Source organism: Taeniopygia guttata, chromosome 3 (assembly GCF_048771995.1).
Source record: "Taeniopygia guttata chromosome 3, bTaeGut7.mat, whole genome shotgun sequence".
NCBI lineage: Eukaryota > Metazoa > Chordata > Aves > Passeriformes > Estrildidae > Taeniopygia > Taeniopygia guttata.
Window position 1 is genome coordinate 83,973,029 of NC_133027.1, and position 21,876 is coordinate 83,994,904.

General features: G+C 36.5%; 1 protein-coding gene across 8 annotated transcripts in view; it reads left to right on the plus strand.

Moving 5' to 3' along the window:
- AKT3 (AKT serine/threonine kinase 3) overlaps nucleotides 1-21,876 on the plus strand; it is a 150,598-nt gene that overhangs the window by 94,426 nt on the left and 34,296 nt on the right. For all 8 annotated transcript variants that reach the window (XM_072927273.1, XM_030269630.4, XM_072927272.1 and 5 more), the window contains 5 exons: nucleotides 4,615-4,746; nucleotides 8,630-8,695; nucleotides 10,235-10,303; nucleotides 17,303-17,425; nucleotides 19,257-19,385. In XM_072927273.1, the coding sequence (XP_072783374.1) occupies nucleotides 4,615-4,746; nucleotides 8,630-8,695; nucleotides 10,235-10,303; nucleotides 17,303-17,425; nucleotides 19,257-19,385 (519 nt within the window). The remainder of the gene's footprint in view (nucleotides 1-4,614; nucleotides 4,747-8,629; nucleotides 8,696-10,234; nucleotides 10,304-17,302; nucleotides 17,426-19,256; nucleotides 19,386-21,876) is intronic.

Consider the following 21,876-nt stretch of genomic DNA (forward strand, 5'->3'; position numbering starts at 1 on the left):
CATTGAAATAGTGAAAAATAGGTCTTTTAAAAACTGTTTCCGTTTTATAGAAATGTCTCTGAAAAGCTGTTGTTTAAGATTTCGTAGTTGTTCATGTAATCAGAACCATTTCAGTTATAATGACTTAATGCATTTTTATTGATTTTTTTTTTTTTGTACTGGATATCTTTCCTTTCAGGGATTTTTACACAATGTGTCCTTTTTGACAAAAGCTTGTTTTGTCACCTGATTTTACATCTAAGCCCAGTGAATTTTGCTTGTGCATGCACCAGATGGTATACATATGAGTAGAAGAGCATAATCAGATTAAGAGACAAGACAGAGAGGAGTTGGGCCTGTTCTTCTCTGAAAAGGTAGCGAAAAGAAAACAGCCTTTAAGATGTGAAACTTGATTTGAATAAACATGACAGCTACGTCCCTGCTTAGATTAGCTGGAAAAACCAGAAGCACCTCTTTTCCCCGGTTTTTTAAAATGGTGTCAACATGCAATTCAAGTCTTACACATCAATAAAATTTGTAATACTCAAAATTCTTAGTAAACTACTTTTATTTCTTGCTGTACTATTACTTCTTAGTAGAGTTTTTCTTTGATGAAATCAGATGAAAACTCCACATGGTCTAATAATTGTGCACATCAGGAATTAAAAAAAAAAGAGTTAGTTTCTTTGGTAGGAATTTTCATTAGGGTGCATACACCTACATTATGGTGTATTTTTTGGAACAGATCATCCATAGGGAATTGTGTGTTTCGATGGTCAACAGGTATTTCCTTAAGGGAGTAAAAAGGTTTTATAGAAAGCTGAACATCATAATGTTTTTTTGGTTTTTTTTGGGTTTTTTTTTTGTGGGTTTTTTTGGTTAGTACAGTCTCCTGTGGCTTCATTGCTTTTTCTTGTTTTACAAATTTGATTTGCAGGATGAATAAAGAACAGATTTTTCAGAAGCCTAAAATTAATGTAATGAAGAAAAAGATTCAAAACTTGGAGTACAATAGGAATGAAAAACTAGGGAAAATAATGAAGGAGAAAGAATCCAATCTTACGGGAGCCTCCAAAGTTACCATCTTTCTTCAGGTTTAGGAAGTATTTCCATTTTTCCACCAGTTTTCAGTACACCCCTAGCTATGGCATCTGTGTTTTTATCTCCCTAGGTCTTGTGTTCTTTGGCAGACTTTTTGAGTTACCCTGCACTGTGTATCATCTCTAAGCCTTCTGCTAAGCTTCTAAGGAATGAGAGCATCAGAGACTTTATTCTTAGAACTAACACTACTGCCATAATGTGCTGTTAAGCCATGGCTCAAAATCTTGCAAGCCTATTACCTTTCTCTTATAAATATACATGTATTTTTAACTTGTTTTCACTGAGCTTGCATTGCGATTCATGACTGCTTTGCTAAGCATTATGTAAGCAAATTTTGGGCAAATCATTCTTTCAATTTGACTCACCTGCTGCCCTTAGCATCAAATTCTTGTCTGCGATCAGTTGAGCCAAGATCCTCCTTCTGTGTATGGGCAAAGGGCAACTTTGCTAACCTGGTTTTATTCAGACTCTGATGGTTACTCTCTAATTCCAGTGTCTTAGAAAAATCAGCAATGTTGGAGAAGTTACTTCTTTGAGGCTGCTTTATGATGTCATACATTTGTGACTGTTAAAAGGATAGGTTGTTTACAGTCACTCAGTCACAGCTCATTATTTTTTATCAATAAAGCTGTCAGCCATTGTTTGTGAGGGAGCACAAACTGAAGGATTCTGCCCTGAATTACTCATCTTCTGCTTGAATTGTGTTTTGAACGCATTTTTAATTTTTCATGTTTTTTTGTCAATATTAACTGCTTTTTCTCAAATGCAATTGTTTTCTGCTTGATGGTTGTCACAGAACCATCGAGTAGATAACCTGATTTTCCAAAATGCTGAACTGAAAGAGATCATTGAGAAGTCCTACCTTTAGTTGATTGAAAACGAGGAGCCATACAGTGTTGTGATCACAGCTTTACATACTACATCGTGCGCTGTGAGTTATCACACATTACAGTAGTTTTTGGAAAAGTTGACTCTTCAAGGATTTGTCTGTAGTAATAAAATTTAACTTTACACTCAGTTGTGTAAAGTGAGTGTCCTTTAGGTAAATCTATACCAAGCCTTTGAAATCTCTATTGCCCATATTTGTTGCTGAGATAAATGCAGTTTTGTTCCTCCTGGTGTGAGATGGTTTGGGCAGCAAAGCAAGATCTGTCACTGCAAAATGTTTGTGTGAACATCAAGGTTAGTTTGCTTAAAAGCTATCAATCAACAGTTAGATGGGAAAAAGATTTAATTCCTGTTGATATAGCAGAAAATTGATATATGGGAAGCATCTTCTTCTGAATGGAGCTTTGAAATGGAGTGTTGAAGACCTTTGGCACCTTTGAAGTTGCAGGTTGAACTCTTAAAAGCTAAGGAATTGCACAAAAATGTGATGGACAGAACTTCAGTTCAACCTCTTATGTGAGCACATTGCAAACTGACTCTGAGTGAACAACTGCATAAATTACTTTCAGAATTTGTCAACAGCAAATTCAGATCCACACTAATAGTATCATGCACTTGTGCTTAAAGGAATAAATAATTTCAGAAGGTAATTTTGCCTTTTTTCTCTCACACAAGTGAATATATTTTGCTGCTGCTGTTTGTGATCATTGGGCACGCCAGGGATATGCCCAATGCCTCTACACCTGGAAAGTGTGTAAAATATGTAGGCAGTGTTAAGAGGTATTTCTGGTAGAGATAAGGAAAGTACTAATTCACTTGTGGGAAATACAAGTAGAAATTTATCCAGAGCAGCAGTATTCAACACAACTGCCTAAGGCCACGACTAGTGATAGAAAGAGGCGCTGAGAAGACGAAAGATGATCTTTTTTGCTCACAAAAAAGGATTAAGTATATTTAACTTAGCAATACTGAGACTCAGAGTATAATTACTCTTCAAAAATGTTTTGAGGTGTGCTTTTCACAAAGGAAGAAATGTCATTGCTACTGTGGGACAGTGCTGTAACAAGAATAGGTGAGTTTCAAAGCAGCTTTCAGAACTTGTAGCTGCTTTTCTCCAGTTGCAAAACTTGATGGTTTTGTGGTGCTGCAACCAAGCACTAACACAGCACAATGAAAGATATGCTGTAGAGGCACACAGTGATCATCCAACTAAATTCTGCTGTCAATTTAAGGCAGCCCTTGTGCAGTCACTGTGCTCCCAGTATTGTTCTGTTTTTTGTCTACATCCTCATCTTTGCATCTAATGCATAGACCAATGCTTCTGAACTGGCTGTGAAATGAACTTGTAAAAGTAAGAGGGTTATTGACTCAAACTTTGGGCTCAGGAAAGTGGCTATAATGCTTTGGGATCTGAGATCATCTGATCATATTCTTACCATGTGTGGCATGCCAGTTGAGCTGATAAACCTACTAGACTCGATTTGTCTATTGGTGGAACCAGCTGGGTGTACTGTGTTTAACCTGCAAAACTAGGGCAGTAGCAGCATTCACAGGAAAGATGAAAACTTGCTGCTTCCTCTTTTTCAGAGCCAGATTAATGTAAATACCAAATAATTGTAATCTCTACTCAAATTTTAAAAAGTTCTAATGCAAAGGCTGCTATAAAGTCTTACAGGCACAACATTTCAGTGAGGATCCAGTGTGTTTCAAAAAAGCCATCAGTGCAGTGGTTGGTGTTATACAAATACACCATGTTTGCGTGTCCCTGGTAATGCAGGAGTTGATGAAATTTCTTAAATGTGGTGCATTCTTGAAACGCTGCTTTAGGCTAAGGCTTTGTCCTGTGTGTGCTTTATAAAAATAAAAATGTGTGCAATACTTGGCTTTTGAGCATTATATTAATACTACTGAACTATTTATCCTGCTGGTTTAATGACAGCAGCTAGATGCCTTCTTTGCCTTGGTGAAAAGCAACAAGAGCAGTGTTGTCTGGGCACTCAGCCCCTCCCCAAACTGAAAGACAGGGAAGGGAAGCAGAATGAAACTCCCATAAACCAAGGGGAAAGGTTCAGTGATCTGATCCATGCTGTAGTGTGTCCAGAGAGGCGCAATGGAGCTGGTGAAGTGTCCAGAAGTAGCTGAGGGAGCTGGGAATGTTTAGCCTTGAGAAAGAGTCTCAGAGGGAACCTTTTTGTTCTCTATAACTGCCTGAAGGGAGGGTATAGCCAGAGGAGGGGGGATTGATCTCTTTTCCCGAGAAAGAAGTGATGGAATGAAAGAAAATGGCCTCAAGTTGCTGCAGGAGAGTGGCTATTAGGAAAAAATGTCTTCATTGAAAGAGTTGTCAAGCATTGAAACAGGCTGCCCAGGGAAGTGGTAGATTCACCATCCCTGTAGCTATTTAGAAGACATGTAGATGTGGCATTTAAGGACCTGGTTTAGTGGCAGACTTGGTAGTGTTGGGTTAACAGCAGGACTTGATTTTAAAGGTCTTTCTCAACCTAAACAATTCTGTGATTACAAACTTAGTCACAGGATTGGGCCTGTTTTTGTAAACTGTTCTTATTTTATTGGTAACAGGGTTTGGTTATATGTTGGAACTGGATAACCTAGGTCTTGCTAATCTTTGCTCTTTGTTTGTTATAGACAATGAATGATTTTGACTACTTAAAACTATTGGGCAAAGGCACGTTTGGCAAAGTTATCTTGGTCCGAGAGAAGGCTAGTGGCAAATACTATGCTATGAAGATTTTGAAAAAAGAAGTAATTATTGCAAAGGTAAGAAAGTTTATATTTTTAGTATTGGGTCATTTTATAGAATGGAATATTCAATATTTAATACATAAGGTATATTGGTTTTTGAGGAAAACTTAGTTTGATGAAAGTATGTGTGTATCTTCAGAAAACAAGAATGCAAAAAAAAAAAGTATAACCATTTTTCATGCCTTTTCCCAGTATTTTATAATCTGGAATGTCCTAAAACATAGAGAGAGTTTACTGGGCAGCAAGATAGTGCAATCTGAGCTTATGCATCAAAAAGTGCATTCTGGGGCATATTGGATACTTCACGTTTTTTTTTCTAAGTCAGTTGAGGTTTACTTGATAAACACATTTAATTGAATGGGCCTGTGCTCTGTTCCTGCTGTGTTGTATAAGATTGCTATGCATGGGACTAACAATTCAATTTTTTCAGTTTTTGAGAAATAGGAAAAGTCTGAAGCTGATGTCTGAAGTTGTGGTTTAAACTGGTGTTGTCTAGTCACTTAAACTTGATTAGTGTCACTGGCTCTTGTGCGTGGTCATAATATCACTCAAACTTAAATTTAGATCATCTACTCTGAGTTTTGTTTCTAGCAATTCTGAAGTTTTGAATCCCACTTCCATAGAAGTTGAAAGCAAGAAACCTACATATATGTATCAACATGAGACACAATTAAAAATAATCCCATTATTAAATGAGGGTGTTTCGAGGGACATGGGTCTGAGTGATCTTTTTGAATGCTTGAGGTTGACAATATCAGTATGCATAAAAACTAAATGTGAGTGGGTAAATACTATTTTACATCGATTAAATATTAAAATATCCTTCAGATTTGTATGGGTTTCCTAGTGACCTATGGAAACAGGGCTTAAGAGGGTCTTGCAGTCTATGTTCATTGTCTGTTACTCACTTTCTGATAGCTTGAGAAGGTGTAGATCAGTTGCAATTAAATTTGGCAGAGCAGTGGAGGCTTCAAAGACAATTATATTTCTTTGAGTATCATTATAACTAGCCATGTTACAGAGTGAGAGACTTAAATTTATGTCTTCAGCAGTGAAGAGACTGACCTATAAGTTCTACATGCCCTCAGCAGCTGTCTTGTGTGCCGTGGCACCTGGTCAGCATGTGCACGATTTGGGTTAACAGCAGCAAAGAGTGCCCTTCTCTTCTTCAATAGTCGGGAGATACAGGAAAAACAGAGGCTGTTGCTGGTGCACTCCTGATTCTGCATGGGAAGGAGCACCTCAGTGTCCCTCCTTGTAAGACCTGGCAGCAGTCTCTATGGTTTGCCCTCTTGATCTCAGAGTCTGTCTGGTTGCTGCGTGCTGAGTCTTGGTCTCCAGCCTGACACCCTTGACCAGTGTTCTGCTCACCCCTGGCATCAGGGGATCCTCAGGAGATCTTGTGAGCTCCTTTTCTGCAGCTGCTGGCTTGTATCCTCCCAGCCCTCAGAGCATTTCAGCCTGTTTCTTTGTACCAATAACATATCAAACAGATTTTTAAATTTTAGGGGTTTTCTAATTACATTGTTGCCTGCTACAATATCACTGACTTTTTAGAATTGATCAAAGCTGATTATTGGGAAACTTTGTCTAAGGTTAGCAAAAAACTATTGTTCATAGAAGTATGTATAAAGGTAGAGATTTTGAAGAAATCAGAGATGGAACTGTTTAAGTTTGAATTTAACCCAGTCAGGCTGTGAGCATGCTATGGGGATTTATCAATAGTATTTAATTCTGGAGATCAGTGCTAAGGATTTTGTCACTGGGTGGAATAGATCTGCAGTCCCAATTCAGCATGTAAGTGATATAATATACACTCTAGAATCAGCTTTGGTCAGAAGGCACCTAAGAGATCATCTTGTTCCAATCCCCATGCTGTGGGCAGAGACACATTGCACTAGACCAGGTTGCTGAAAGCCCCATCCAACCTGGCCTTGAACACCTCTGGGGATAGGACATCCACAGTTGCTCTGGGCAACCTGTTCCCAGTGTCTGACCACTCTTTCAGTAAAGAATTTCTCCCTAGCATTTTATCTAAATCTCTCTCCTTTTAGTTTAAGACTATTCCCTCTTGTCCCATTGCTACCTGCCTGTGCAAAAAGTAGCCCTATAAAAGCCCTAAACATAGCATGAAACAGAAAAGTGGTGCATTGACAGCTGTATAGCATCTGCCCAGTTCAGACTAAATCTGTTTATCCTATTTACATGACAGATTAATACTGCACTTACAAGGAAATTGCTACCAGTATTACAGACTCCTGAAGCAATTCCAGAAAAACTGGCCGTTGCTAGCTTTTTATGACATATATCTGGTGAACCACAGAGGTTTAAAAATAAATAAATAGATAAATGAACCTTCTGTGCTTGTTTTTCTCCTTGAAGTGTGTTGTTTTTTTTTTTTTTTGTTTTAGTGTTTCCCCCTGTATATCACTGTAGTGTATATACTCATTGTTGCACTGCTCTTCAGCTAAATGGCATCATAATTTATTACCCCACGGACTGTTGTTTTTCAACTTCCTATTTTGACAATTTTTAAAGTCTAATTTCAAACTCCTGACATCTGTGTTTACTTTCCAGTTTAACAATACCTTATCTTCAGAGCATAGTCTGATAAGCGTGTGTGTAGTACAATAATGTTATATTGCTATTATTTGTGGCAATAATAATGTGTGCTCTGACTAAATATATTTACTTCTCTAGGTGTACAGTAGAAGTTTGAGTCCCACCAGGATAGTCTTTAGTTTTGTGTAACGTAAAGCTCAGCGGTAGCTTGGTGCTACAGACAATGGCTGCACCCTCCCCGCGGCTCCTGGGTGTTTCAGGCCCCTGGCAGCCAGGGAGGGGGATTCACAGCATGTGTTGCATGCAGAATTGTATAAAATGGCTGTGTGTTTGTACTGTGAATCCCCTAGGCACTGTGCTTTTCTTCCCAGCCCTCAGGAGCTGCTCACGCTGTAGCTCAGGGTGAGCCCTCTGCCTGCCACCTTCATCCCCTGGCCCCTGGCCAGCTCTGCTCTCTGTGGTGTGGCAGCCGCGCCCCTGGGCCCTCCTGCCACCCCCAGGTTCCTGCTTTGCCCCCTGCACGGTGCCCACCCCGGGGGCTGGGGAGAGGGCCTGTGGAGGGAGCTGGGAACAAACACGGATGAGCTCGCCAGGAAGCGAATTTCCACAGCAACTGCTCAGTTTCCTTCTCTCACTTTGGTATAGAGCTCATTTTTACCTTTCCCATTTGGGCTCACAGACAGGAGAGTGCCACTGTCTCTCTTCTCTTTTCCAAAAAGTGCCTCTTTTCCAAATTGTGGCTGGAAATGAGTTGGGGGGTTGTGTGGACATCTCCCATTCCCAAGGATGAGGTCAATGTCCTTAGGGATGCTCAGTCTGGTCAGAGGAGCACCGCGTGCTGCTGGGCTCCTAAGGACAGTTTGGGTGGATAAAAGCAAAACCAACACCAAACCAAGTGAAAGTTTAAAACCAGAAAACCTAACTTGACTTAGCACTTGGCTAGATGAGACTGGGGTTTATATTTGCCTGTCAGTTATTCCATGTGTACATGTCTCGCACATTGGTTTAGTCTCTCTGTAGATACATTGTTCAGGTGATTCATACCAGAGCTGTGAAGTTGTGATGACTATGTTTTTAAGCTATCAAATCCAATATTATAATTTCTTTCTTCTCTGAATTGAATGTAAAGGCGTCATTTTTAAGCAAGAAAATAAGGAAACCAAATAAAATATGTTGAATTGTTTTTTTGTCAAATATTTCCTCAAAAAATGTGAAGATTTTCAAAACTGTACTGTAGCTTTCTCTTTTTGAAAGTGTTGACTTTTTCCTTACAATTAATTAAATAACAATTTTATATCTTAATTCAGACCTATTTCTTCTCCTCTTTATTTCTCAGGATGAAGTGGCTCATACTCTTACAGAAAGCAGAGTATTGAAAAACACCAGACACCCTTTTTTAACAGTAAGTATTAGGAACTAGTTTTAAGTACATTAGCAGGTAATATTTAACATTCATTATGAACTTCCTTTACAAATTTTGAATTCTTTCTCATGATGATTTGTAAACAATCAGTAGCTATCTGGTGCTTATGATACAGTTGATAAGGATATGTAATTGAGAATTCAGAAATAAAATTTCTAATAAATTTGTAAAGCTCTACTGTACTGAAATTAAATTTAATTGCAGAAATGTGTAACTTGTGCAATTTTTTGCAGTTTTTGTATATAAACACTTCTAAAATAAAAGTTATTAATTTCACAGAAGTGTAAGCATTTTTTATCAAGAAAATTTAATTAAGAATTCAGTAAAACAATAAAAATAACTGTCCGCTTTGTTCAAAATAAGTAGCTCACAGAGCCACAAAACTCAAACCTTTACTACCTTTGTCTTCATATGGTTGATATTTAACAGAAGGAAAAAACTGAGAAGATGAAAATGTTGAGACTCATGACAAATTACAATTAATTGATTTAACTTTACAGGTGACTTTCTTCTGTAGAAGTAATTCTGATTCCTCTTGTTTGAGAATATATTTAAAAGACTTCCTTTTATTTCAAAATGTAATAAACAGGCTTTTGGAGACAAGGAATTCTTTTTTGGTATTAAAATTTCAAAGTATAGCATGGAAGCTTTCCTATTTAGAAAAACTTAACTTTTTTGGAAAGAAGAGGATTGCATTTACATTGGTGGGCCAAAATATACTTGAAAATTCAGTAAAGATGAAAGAGGTCCTGCAGTGTTTCTTGAATTAGAGTGTAATGGTAAGCAGGAGTAGGGGTTCTTTTGTTGCATCAAAAAGTGCAACAATGGTACTGCAGTTATATCTTCTTATCTTTCTGTTATTCTTCAGCAAGTTTTGTATTGAGATATGCAGTTTAGTCACATGTAGTTTTACTACATTTAATTTCTTTTAGGCAAGTCTTCATCTGTAGATTTTCTGTGGTATCATTGATAAGTATCAACACTGATAAATCAAAATTCTTTAATTAAGATCGTAACATCTGTTGCAACTTTAAAATTATATGGAAATTAATATATTAATTTGGCACTTAGCATCCTTAACATTCCATAATATGAAACTAGAAAGTCCTTGCTTTGGAAATGAAAGCATGCTGGATGTTAAGATGACTTTTATAATTTCATTTGGGAGAAATGAAAAGGAATATGATAATCTCTCTCTTCATGGGCACTGTGGAAGTGGATATCATAGAGTACAGTGAGTGGAAATAGCTAGTACTGTATGAAATCGTATGTTTTAGTACCCATTTAATATTTTCTTGTAATAAGCATGATGTTTTCATATCAGTGGACATGTAGCAGTGATGAAGAAACACTTGAAAGTTTTTGTGTTAATTCATCTCAAGATCCAGATAAAATTACGCTTTTATTTACTCTTAAAGTTCTTACCAAAATCAGAATTTTCTACTTACAGTTTTAAGTGCAAAGCATTGGGTTAATATAAGATGATAACTGGTTTGATTTTGCTGTTTTCTTTGCAAGTCCTTGAAATATTCCTTCCAGACAAAGGATCGTTTGTGTTTTGTGATGGAGTATGTTAATGGAGGAGAGGTAAGTTTAAGAAAGATGTTCTGCACTTGTAACAGTAAAGCTGTCTTTGGATTACGCCTCTAAGGTTATATTGTTTCCTTGCCTTTTTGCTCTCTAGTATCATATAGGGCTTCTATAAAAAATTGAACTGTTTTGTTTAAAAAAATATTGACATATTTTTATAACTTTTCTGTCAAAACTAATTCCTCTTCTGAAAAAAATAGACTTCTGTATAGAGAGATAATTTAATGCTAGAGAAATAACTACATATACTTGCTAATTGTTCATTTTATTTAAGCATATCATAGTGTGTTCTGGCATGAAACAGTCATAATCCAGTGTAAACAAGCAAAAATAATGTTGACAAGCGTTACTTTTGTCCTAATATGAAATATTTGCTCTCTTTGCTGTAACTATTACAAATATCTATTGGAAAAGAGTGGAGCATTTATGTTTTTCATTGCTTGTCTCCACTTCACTTGCTGGACCCTCTGGAAATTTCACCTAAAGTGCTGAACTTTTTAGAGTGTTGTTACCTTTGAAGCCATTGCTGTCCTCCAGCTGCTTACTAAACAATGAAATATCAAAAATGATACCCAGCAAATGGAATTAGAGAACTGCAGCTGAAGAAGAGGGTTTTTACCTACCTTTTAGGTGCTGTTTGCTATTCAAACTGTGTTCGTGTTACAAGATGAACTGTGGGATTTTCCTTACTTTGTCAACTATATGCTTCATGATAATGTTAAAGGACTAAGTGTTTCCACTAGGAAGTTTCATTTTAATTAAAAAACTCTTCATTGAGGAATTGCTGTGGCATGATATATAATGTTTTGCATTATATTTTAGCTGTCTTCTCCTGCAATAAAACTGCTTCGCTATAATCCCAGTGCCTGCAGCCCATTGGATCCCAACTTGCCTTTGGCCATCCTCTACCAGCCATGCCTAAATATGGTGCTCTAGGATTCTCATATGGGAGGATGGCTTGTTTAGCTCAATGTATAAACCAAATTCTGCACATCACAGGCTTTGAACCTAATACAAAAATCTCCCTCAGTAGTAAAGGGGTAACAGCCTTCTCTTAACAGTCTTCTCTTGGACACTGAGCTGGCTTATTTGACATTGAATTTACATCATCAATATTAAGTCAGTGCTGTCTGCAATGAATTTTAAGTGTTGTCTTATAAACTAGCTAATTCTTAATGGTTTTCCTCTGTGTAAAATCTTACTGCATTTCTGTAATCTCTGGGGAGACAGTTTGAAAATTGAATTTAGCTATTTGTCTTTTTTTTCATCCTCTTTGAATGCAGAGTAGGACCCACAGAGGATGTTTTCAACTCCTTTCTTATGATTCAGGATGCTGTAGCTGTATTTGGGTCAATTGTAGTTCAGTCAATGCATCTCTCTGCATTGGGTGAAGCAACTTCATGGCTACAGCTGCAAGTGTTGTGTGTCATGGGTTTGTGGGTGGCAGCCTGCTTTTGCTTTGGGGATTGCAATTGCAAGGTACTCGTGCCAGGATTGGGTTACTTTCTTTCAGGTTTGGTGCTGCTCTTTGTCAGTGTTGATCATGTACTTTGCTGATGGTTCTCTAATTCAATGAAGCTAACTCTGAAGTTTTGCCACAGTGGGAAAAAATGGCCTTTTGGGAGTAGGCAGTATCTCTGAGGAAAGTCTCTTGATTTGCCCACGTGCTTCTCTTTGACTAGAGATCTGGAATAGTAAGTTGGACAAACTGTCTTTTTTAATAGGAAAATCTTTAATCTTACCAAGTTTTCTTGCGAATTTCAGACTTTAGTCAGTGTCTTCCAAAAATACAGAGGATTTCGTATTTGTAAAAATAGCCTTATTGCTAACACAGAGTCAGTGAAAGTAAGTTGCTCAAAGTTAAGCCAGCATTTTAGCTTATATGATACACAGACTTTTCCTTTTGCTTCTTCTGTCTACTATTCTGTTTGTGTTTCAAGGAAGTTAACGTTTCCCTATGTATTCTGACTGTCCAAGGTGTTGAAAATTCATCTTTTAATTATGCCCTTCCACTGGGAAATTGAGTGTAGATGTACTGTGTTGCTTTTTATTCTCTCCAGTGCTGTGCTACCTTCAGTGTGTTTCTATTTAAAATTGTTTTAGATTACATATTTCTTTCTAGGTAAACTGTTGTGCCTGAATCAATTTGTTGGGAATTTTCATGGATTATGTCTTTCAGGAGCACTATTATCCAAACAGTTCTCCTAATGAAGGAGTTCTTGGAAGTTTGTATACATATTCTTGTCTCCTGCCTAGGTGAAAGCAAGAAAATGCCAACATTTAGGCTTGTGCCCTAGTACAGTAATAAAAATTGTGGTCAGCAGTAGGAGTCTTTGTTTCCTCTTTCTATAGCTAGAAAAGAAAGTCGAGGAAGGGGGAACAGAACTTCATACTGGACGAGAATAGTTGTGTTAAATAACTGTAAGCAAGAATCTAGGTCCACAATGAAGTTAATATCCCTCTACAGTAATAACAGATTATCTTTCCCTTACCTTGCCTATGTAACTTCAAGCTGGTTGGGCTTAGTTGGTAAGAGAACGTTACAATGAAAATGTAACTGCATTAGGTTAACTGGTCTATGTGTGTGGTCTTTTACAGTGTACAAAACATTACAGTAAAGATTTGTCCTTCAGATTCCATTAAAAAAAAAAAAACCTCAGCATATTATGTACTTGAATATACTAAAGAAAATCATTAGAGGATATTTTTTTCAAACAGATTATTCAGATGGAAATATTGAATATGTTTTCCTTATACTGAGAATGTTTTTCCTGATGCCAAATGAACAATCTTAAAGTAATTGTTGTGGGCCAGAACCTTAATTTTGTCTTCATTTTGTTTTGCTTTTAGACTCCATGGGTGAAATATTTACCAATATCTATTGATCAAAATGTATGTTGTGGTGTATAACTAGAAGGACACGTCTGCCACTGTAATTAATTTTCAGTACCTTTGTTGTACTGAAGGAATTATGTTAAAATAGCATTAAGAAATTGAAATTAGATTTTAAGAAAACAAATATTCATCTGGCTTAGTTGAGTTGACCAAATGCCTATTTTTGGGGAATACTTTTTGAGTGTATGTTTCCCATTTTTTATTTCCAGTATTTTACTTTCAATGTTGAAAATGTTTTGGGAATTAAATCTATTGCATACATTACTCTGCGGAGATTCTGTGATTCAGCTGACTAATAAATTGATTAATTTCCTCACTGCATTTAAGGATAATTCCTTGATTCCAGATTTCGTACTTTGTAACAAATTTAATTGGTAATTATATGTATAATAAAATTAGACCCTAAAATTTGTTCAGATTGTTCTCTACATAAGAATTCTGAGTCTGTGTTCCTCTTGGCATTTTTGTAGCACAGCTCGTTCTTCAATTCATTAGGCAGGAGAGAACTAAATGGCTTGTTGTAATTGAGCAAGTGCTATTACTGTCTAGGAAAAAAAAAAAAAGAAAAAGACGGAGGATTTACAACCTACTTAACAAAAAATAAGTAAACAAGAGAATGTTCTTTAGCTCTACATTATGATAGTCCATGATAAGGGTGCTATATTTCTTTGGGTATAGAATGTGCCAAGAAGCAGTACAAAGTCTGAAACAATAAGTGAATAATTTGAAATTTCAAGGTTGCTACTGCAAGTGCTTCGCAAAATAACACTCCAATATAAAATGCAGAGCTGAGCAAACCCAGTACACAACAGCAGGAGCCAGACATTAAACTTACAATATGCTAAGAGGTCAGTAGTGTGTGTACAGCTTTAACATATCAATTGATACAAGGTTGTGTCTTTTATATATTTGGCATGCTTGGATTTGCAGCTGAATATACTTCTATGTTTGATCTTTGTTTAAATTTTTCCATTAAATTTTTTTTATTAGGAAAAACCCCATGGCAGCATTGTTGTTCAGTTTTTAGAGAAAACTGAACTGTTGTTTAGTTTTTACCAAGAAATTTGTAGCTCTGCTCCTCACTGTAACAATAGCACTCTTGTGTATGCCATTAAAAATGTTATGTGCAAAACTGCTTTCTTTGTGCCAAAGCTATTTGTGTTGCAATTCCATGATTTTACAGCACATATTTAATAACTGTAAGTCAATAAATAGTGAAAATGTTGGAAACCTTTTTTTAACCTTCCATCACATTTCTTCTTTTCCTTCTTTAACTTAAGAAATATAATCTTCCTGTTCTGGCAATTGTAAATAGAACACAGTGGCTGAATTATTCTGAAATGGTGAACCAGCTAATTAATTAGCTGAAAATTATGTTGTAATCCTTCTGTAATCTTCCTGCTTTCCCTATTATAATTTTAGAATCTGCTTAATATCTTTAGCATATATCTGAGTGTATGAATGTGCTTTTAATGTGCATTTTTATATCTAAATGTACATTCTTCATTCAAAACTAGCACGTATGGTTTGGTGACAGCTCTGTTAGGTGCTATAATAATGTGAAGAAGAGTGATTGTGGTGTCACGTATACATTAAAATAAGCTGACTCAGAAGCTCACAGTTTCTTTGACAAGCACAACTGCTGTTAGTTGTTTCTAGCTGGTCATTTTACTTTGAAGTTGGTGTTTTTAATTAATATCAATAATCTTGTTGGAAATAAACACTAAAGAAAGTAAATTATTTTGTATGTTAGTTTGTTAAGCTAACAACTTTTAGATTCAGATTTGGGACATTTTAAATGGGAAACTAAGACAAAAATGTTGGTGACAAGTATCCTGAAGTTTTAGAATTTTCTAAGGCTCCTGTTCAGCTACTGGATTAGTGTCTTTCGAAGAGAAAATTGCAATAGTCCTTTGGAATAGATATGAACTATAGGGCTAACTGGAAATTACAAATTTTCAGAGTGTACTGACCCATATTTTTAATTACTTTTAATCCATCAAAACAAAAACACTCTTAAAAATGAGTAGCACTAGCTTATTTATGAGAAACCACAAAACAGATATAAAGGTATAAATTATGTAAATTTTGTATTTTGCTTTATGTGAATGAATTTCTACTTCACAGTATTTGTTTCCTATTTAAATACTACAGAAATATGTGGAAGTATAAGTACAAAATGGGAGCTTACTTGTTCTTTACCCAGTTTGGTAATGCATGAGGCATTTCATGAAGTCAGACTTGGTTGCTTAGTGTGGATGGGTTTTGTGATTGCCCTGAGCGCTGGGTAGCCATCAGTACAGAGAACATTTCACTACAGAGGGGGCTCCTATCCCACCAGAACTGGTGCCTAAACAGGTGAACAAGAGACTCACTTGCAAAATAAAGATCCTCCTTGTCATTCAGGTTTGCCTTTTTTATACAGGGTGTCTTGAGTGCTGGAAGAGAAGTTGAAAGGGGAATCCAGATACAATGAACAAAATTTAAAATATTTTCTTTAAATCATAGTGCCATTTCTGTATTCTGTGAAGTCTCTGCTTATACAGATATATGCTGCCAAAAGGCTCAGTTTACTGGGAATTTTGTTTAGGCTAGGACAAAAGTGATACACCTATTATGAATTATAGTTCTCAGGAAAGAAGTTGACTTCTAGTTCATAGCAGTGACTTATTAATTATGTTTTGGAAAGTCATGGAATTATCAAGGTTTGAAGCAACCTTGAAGATTACTTAGTCCAACCATCAGCCAAGCACCACCATAATCACCCCTAAACCCTATCCCCAAATGCCACATCCAGAAGCCCACCCACTGAAAATAGCTGCAGTAATTCCTACACTGTTCTATGCCTTGTGGATAGTGTAGATTTTCTAAAGGCATAAAGTAGGATATAATAAAGACAGATTAAGAACATCATTGGCTTTTTAGTTTTTGTTGATTAGGTTTTGGGTAATTTTTAGCCTACCTTGTCATTTCACAGTTCCCATCTACCTGATACTTTAAACAGTGAAAAAAAAACCAAACCCAAGCCTGCATGCATAGCTGTTGCATATTTCACTGGCTATGTTAAATTTATAAATTATAACATTTTTGTTTCTGTTTTGTTGATTGTTAGCTCCTGTGGTGAAGCCAAAAACATTGTAACATGGCCGATCTGGTCTTAAGGAGAATACAGAAATATACTTACTAGTCTTTGCTTGAGGAATTACCCAAACTTGCTTTAAACAGTAATTAATACTCACCACTTTAGAAAACATTTGTATTGAATAGCTAAAATATGCTTTTTTAGATGTTGTTGCAGATTCTGAGGGTGATGTTTTATCCATTAAGATACTGACAACCTTATAGAGATTTATCTTACACTTTTTCATTGCAGCTGAAATTACTGGCAATACATGATGACTATTATTTTTTGCTAAAAGACTTTAAAGTGCCTGCAAAGTGCTGTTACTTCAAAAGTATTAAAGAGAAGACGAAACACCCAAATCACGAAACACCCAAATCAATGTTTACATTGTAGCAAAGAAATACTCTAAATACACAGTTTTGTTTTTAAAAGCCCTAAGCATTGTTAGTTTGCTTTTTCTAGTGACTACTACTGCTAGCAGTATGCATGTATTGTTTGTTAAATGCCAGTTCCCCGCTCAGACCAAGACTATTGAAGAACTAGACCTTTTTCTGTTCAAAGAAAAGTTACTAAAGCACTGTAAAATGTGAGGCAGAACCAAAATCTGTACATTTTAGTGATATTTCTCAGTGGCTTAAAGCAAAAATCTGAGGAAGTAGCAGGGGGAGAAACACAAAATGATGCTGTTGCATACGTTTTGTTTTTTTTTTCTCTGGTAACTGAAGGTTAAATGAGTAGCAAGCAGAATGCCTTAAACAAGATTGGTATATTGATTAAAACGCTGATTTAACAGCTCGCTTTCTCCCTTTGGAAACCTGGAAAAGATAAGCCAGCTGCTGTCTAAGAGTGCTGAGTGTCCACTGAGAGTACACTATCTATCATCACAATATGGTGATGAGAGGTGTTTTATGTTTGTGTTAATTTCCCCCACTAAATCAGTAATTATTACAATCCTGTCCCTGCTGTTTACCCTGCAGCTGTTTTTCCATTTGTCGAGAGAGCGAGTGTTCTCAGAGGACCGCACGCGCTTCTATGGTGCAGAAATTGTCTCTGCCCTGGACTATCTGCATTCTGGGAAGATTGTGTACCGTGATCTCAAGGTAAAAAAAAGAAAGGAAAAAAAGTAATCAAATTTTTGTTTTTGCAGAGACTATGGGGACAAACACAAAGTAATTATAAAGTTGCACTAGTCAGAGTTAATGGGGGAAAAAAAAAATCTGTGTCCAGTTTTAAGTTCTGTGTGTGCTGGAGGAAGTTGTTTGATATAGTAATCTCTAGATGGGTACATTCCCTGACTTTAATTTGATTATAAAATGGAACAGGACAATGTAGTAGCAACACTTGAAGGAGATTTAAACTTCTGATCCTCATCCTCCCACCCCCCTGCCCTGTTACTGATAACTTAACTTAGATTTCAGCACATAGTTCAAATACAATTCTCAATCCCTTGTTGTCCCCAAACAAAGGAGGTGGTGAATTGGGACAATGTGACTGCATTCTTTTTATCTCAGCAACCAGATGTTTCTGTATGCATTGGAAACATTTAAAAGAATTCAGAATACTTCAACAGAAAAATAATTTATTTCAGCATTGATTTAAAAATTACTTTGTCTTTTGTATCTCAGGAAGGATTCCTGTTATTGAAATGTAGTTTGTTTTAGATTTGCCAGTGTATACAGTTGCCAGGTACTCTGTTACACACTATGACCATGTTCTATGGAAAAAACACCTCTGTTTTCTACAGGAACATCTTCTAACTTGTGTAAGAGAAACCTCTAAATTCCACGATGAGGCAGGGTTTTTTCTGTGTCAAACCTTTAATTTAATGTACAGGAAATTGTGCTTTCTTGTTGTACATGCACAGTAGTGGAATTCATTCATGCAATCCATTGTACAGAAAGCCCAGGAGAAGGAGGCAATGGTAGACAAGTTCTGCTCAGGGAGGCAAATAGGAAAAAAAAATTACTGGACTACCTGTTTGTAGCAAAATCTGTTGTGATAATGTGAAATGCTATGAAATTTGGGGAAGATATAGAATTGTCTGGTCAAGGAATGATAGGTGATAGTTTTTTATATAAATTCTAAATAATAAAGAAAGAAGAGTTTGACATCATTAATCTTCTCTTTTTCATGTTCTCTACTTGGCATTTTCTCTGTAACACACTTAGACTCAACAGGAAACCTATACTTTTGATTGTATTTCAGGCTTTATGCAGACTTAGAATGACAGGGCTATGATTGTTCTATGTTAGTATTTTCACGACATGCCTTATAATTAGTAAAAAACTAAACCTTTTTCTGTTGAGAAAAGTTGGTCAGAATGTTTTCCTTGATTTCAGTTCTACCTATATTTTAAGTACAGCTAATTGAAACCTTTTTGGAAAGTGATATTAGCCATTAGTCTGAATGCTTTCACATTTCAAAGCAAGGATCATATATTTAAAAAGCAATGCAAAGCATACAGAGGTATAAATTCACAATTTAAGAAGTGTCCTTTGCAAGTAGACAAGGGGGAATTTAGCTCCAGGCTCTTTTATCAGTAGCTGCCATGTTCCAAATTATCTATTATTTAAAAAGTTTTGGAAGATTGAGGTATTTTAAGGATTTATGGATACAGGCTGTTTCATGACAGTATAGAGAGTAAAAGGTGTCTTGATCAGTGGCTGTCATGTTAGACCAAAGGAAACCCCTGAAGTCATTGGCCTAAAATTTACTATTGTAAACTGTAAGTATTAACTAATTATGTCATTTGTGTGGCAGTAAACACTGTTAAAGGCTGTAATATAGTAGATGCTGTATTTTTTTTAATTACAAAAGAATTGCATTCTGTTGCAAGGAATAATTTTTTTTTTTTTTTTACAAAATTGATGTAATGCATCAATCTATCCTGTTAAGAAATACTAAGGGAATATTTTTCTCCCCAACACACAGTTAGAAAATCTAATGTTGGATAAAGATGGACACATAAAAATTACAGATTTTGGACTTTGCAAAGAAGGAATCACAGACGCAGCAACTATGAAAACATTCTGTGGTACTCCAGAATACCTGGCACCCGAGGTATGATTTAGAATATTCTCTTATAATACTGTATAAAATGTTCCTGTTCAATTTAATTTTAGACTAACAGTCTGCCTGATATATGCTATATAGCTATTATCCAGAATGGAATGTGCTGCTACTCTTTGTGGTGATTGTATATATATTGATGCTCTGCTTCTTAGTGTTTAAAAAGACCTCTAACGTGCATTTTCCTTTTTATGTTTGCTTTCCTCTGTTAAAGTTTTTATCTTCCAATGATTTCTTCAAAAATAATCTTCCATCTGTCTGTCACTTGGAACATATGATCCTGCTTAACTGAGCTGTATAACTAGCATTTATATAGCCTCAGTGGAGGCGAGGGGGAATAGGAAGGTACTGATTTTGATGGGTTTTATCTGAATTCCCCAGTTGCAGAGAGAGGGAGTTGAAAATTTAGATATTTCTGCTAAAAGCAGTTGAGTGTATCAACCTCAAAACTGGTTGAGGTGGACACCAAAACTGGCTGTTCCCTAGTATGTGAGCAGAAGTGGCATCCGAGAGGATGTTACCCCATCTTTGCCATTAGCTGGCATTTAGAGTGCGAAGCGTCACACTCCTTAGAGATTGATAAAGAGATGGATATCAAGACATTGCTTTGGTTCCCCTTGCAGGAACTCTGGTTGGAGCTCTGGTTTGGCCACTTGAGAATCTGTTGTGGAAGCTCAAGTCATCCAGATGATCTTCTCCGTTATTATTAGTGCTGACAGTTCTGCCACTGGTGCCTGCTGAAAAAAGGCAAGGGAGGCAGCACCAAGATTGTGTTTTGGCCCTGTTGGGCTTCAGTCAACAGTACTGATTGTGGTGCTGAGAAATGTCACTCTGTCTCTCCCCAGGGGCTGCCAAATACAATTTCAGTACTGGTATGAAAGACAGCCTAATTTTCACTTAGTGCTAAGTATTCTGTGGATGCCGAATCAGCCCTTATTTCCACTCTTGTCAGCATTCAAGATTTCTGATTGACATAGTGCACACCTCATACTGAGATAACATTCTAGTCAACCTAAACAGCTTTAAAAGGCCCTTCAGTCCTACCATTTAGTGGGAATCTATACCCAGCCTGAAAAATGTCTTTTGTTTTTTTTTAGCAATTGTAGTTTCAGTTCCAAACTTGGTTTTCTCAATGCCTTTTGCACCATTGTTTGAGGCATAGAGTCTTGCTCACTATTCCATCTTTTTGCAAAAAACTAGGTTGCAGATGCTCCAGCAGTAAAAGAGGGAAGTAGCTAAGACAGATGAAGGTATATTTCCTCTTTGCATGACAGTCTCTGAGTGAAGGTATCTTTGTGGATTGATACAGAATTATTACTCAGGGCAATTTCAGAATTACTCTTGATCAGTAAATAAGCCTACCTGTTGCTGCATTTTCCTCACAGACCTTCTGTTTCTGAGATAAAAATATTCCTTCTGACCCTCTGTTGAAAAGACTCTTTCATCTTGCATTGATAGAGCCTAACCTCTGGTATAGGACCTGACACTGACTGTATAGATAATTAGGAGGTCCAGAAAAATGCCCCTGTCCATGCAGAGATCAAATGGACGACGTGCCAAAGAAAAAAAACTGTAATGAACTTGACAGGTTAGAGTCAATTTTCATCTGTGGAGGTAGAATTCTGGCCCATCCCTGATTTATCATTTGTGGAACCCATATGGAAGTTAATGTGTACCTTCACCACACACTGAGCTGTTCAGGGTGTACAGGGCTTCTGGCTAGCTGGTCCATAGGTGCACCCCCTTTCTATTCTCCTCTCCCAGCCCTGTTACCCAACACCAATTTTCTATGGTCTAAAGAAAATTAAAATAGAATTGACTGTGTTCATCTTGCATCACTATGTGCTGAGCATAAATACACTAGGGATATGAACACATCGTCTAGGAAGAAAATAGTTGCCACTGCTAAATAGCAGGGCTTATATTTGTTAACAGTACAGATGTACATTTGTCACACTTATTGAAGAATGAGCAAGTAACTTTTTGTTTGTGAAATTTTATAAAATTTATTTGTGTTTTGAGAATAATTTGGTTGTATAATAGTGAAATTACCCTTATCATCTGCTGTAGAACTAACACAAGCCTAATTTTTTTGTGTTTTTAAGTGTAGTGGTAATAGTTAATAATTCCCTTGGCTGTAAGAATCTGTGACATTCCCCATTTGAAAAGTATAAAATAGGTTACAATTTCTCACTTGGTAGTTTTTCAGGACAAAGAGACTATTTCTAAAAAGTCTGTTTCCAGTGTTATTCTTCAAAGTAAGCTGTCACATTAGGGATCATTGTGGTGTCAGAAAATATTTGTAGATCCAATGAGAAAAAGATTAATTGTGATCCCATTTAGCTAATGCTTCTTTTGCAGTTTTGGAGTGGCAAAGGCAGGACAGGACCACCTGTATTTTACAGGCAGTATCACTTGCTAAATAAAGAAATAATAAAACTGAGGAAAGGACTTGTAAATATATCTGTGAATCTTTTAAAAG